The sequence below is a fragment of the Microtus ochrogaster genome, unplaced genomic scaffold, assembly GCF_000317375.1.
Source record: "Microtus ochrogaster isolate Prairie Vole_2 unplaced genomic scaffold, MicOch1.0 UNK16, whole genome shotgun sequence".
Classification (NCBI taxonomy): domain Eukaryota; kingdom Metazoa; phylum Chordata; class Mammalia; order Rodentia; family Cricetidae; genus Microtus; species Microtus ochrogaster.
This window is the reverse complement of record NW_004949114.1, coordinates 4,129,894-4,131,429: the sequence shown is the minus strand read 5'-3', so window position 1 is coordinate 4,131,429 and position 1,536 is coordinate 4,129,894. Positions and strand designations below refer to the sequence as shown.

General features: G+C 47.7%; 1 protein-coding gene across 1 annotated transcript in view; it reads right to left on the bottom strand.

The window, feature by feature from the left end:
- The window catches only part of Nup210l (nucleoporin 210 like), a 109,083-nt gene that overhangs the window by 32,875 nt on the left and 74,672 nt on the right, over window positions 1–1,536 (bottom strand). Inside the window, exon 29 of the mRNA XM_005367309.3 lies at window positions 485–643. Coding sequence (XP_005367366.1) covers window positions 485–643 — 159 coding nt within the window. The remainder of the gene's footprint in view (window positions 1–484; window positions 644–1,536) is intronic.

The window sequence follows — 1,536 nt, the reverse complement described above, 5'->3', positions numbered from 1 at the left end:
CGGCTGGCGACTAGACTCCCTTCCTGGTTGTACAGAGGGCTGACGGTGATCTGTAAGTTTTTTCCCCTTTAAATAAATAATACCCTATTAATCATAATTCCAAACTGCTGTGGCATTGTTTGTGACTTACGCCTACAGAGGACAACAGGTTTTTTTTAAGTTTAAGCGAGAGGAGAGCTTTCTAAAGTTGGCAGAGCTGCAGTAGTATGTCTCTCCTCTTGGCCATGCCACTGTACGCGCCAGCCCAGGGCCTGTCAGGGCCCTAGGATTAGAGACGTGCACCACCATCTCTGTCTCTTTCAGGTAGGCTCTAGGAACTAAATTCAGGTTCCCAGGCTTGGCAGCGAGCACTTCACCTTCTGCGCCCCCACCCGGGTTTTCTTCTGTACTGTGTGATAAGGCGGACGCGCTTAGAGCTGCAGACTGAGCTGTTGCCAGTAGCAGCTTCTGGACTGACAGACGCGGGACTTAGGTGGGTGCTCACCAGGATTTGGATCTCGTCAGACAGTTCCAGCACACTCCCCTCAAACTGCCCAAAGGAGTCGCTCTCGCTGCGGACCGTGACCTTGATCGTTGTTCTGCCAGCTGCTTTTGTGTGAACAACCATGGCAAAGTTGTTCTCTGCTGGAAGCTGCAGAGACACCTAGACAGCAAAGGGATGCACTGAAAACAACAGATTTAACTTTATGTCCATTGGTGCGAAGGTGCCAGATCCCCTGGAACTTGAGGTACAGACAGTTGTGAGCTGCCAGAGGGGTGCTGGGAACTGAACCTGGGTCCTTTGGAAGAGAAGCCAGTGCTCTTAACCACTGAGCCATCTCTCCAGTCCCTTTTCTGTCTTTTTCGGGCTTTAGTGTGAGCGGTTTGATGGAACGGGCATGAAAACCATTTTCAAAAACTTCCAAGTCTTGTTCTTCTTATTAATTTTGAGACAAGGTATCACAGTATAGTCTTGGAAGATGTGAAATTTGTGTAGACCAAGTAGACTAGAGCTCAGAGACCTGCCTGCCTCTGCCTCCCAAAGAGTTCTGGGATCAAAGAGGGCATCATTATGCTCAGCTTAGAGACAGTCTTATTATTATTTTTTTATTATTTATTTTTATTGCTGGGAGGTGGTGGTTCACACCTTTGATCCCAGAACTCTTTTGAAGGCAGAGATAAGTGAATCTCTGTGAGTTCAAGGCCAACCTGGTCTACAGAGGGAGTTCTAGGACATCCAGGACTATTACATAGAGAAACCTGTGTCAAAAACAACAACAGAGAGCTGGAGAAATGGCTCAGAGGTTAAGAGCCCTGGCTGCTTATCCAGAGGTCCTGCATTCAATTCCAGACCACATGATGGCTCACAACCATCTATAATAAAATCTGGTGCCGTGTTCTGGCATGCAGGCATACACACACTATATATATAAAATACATAAATAAATTTTTAAAAACAACAGAAATAGCCGGGTGGTGGTGGCGCACGCCTTTAATCCCAGCACTCGGGAGGCAGAGGCAGGCGGATCTCTGTGAGTTCGAGACCAGCCTGGTCTA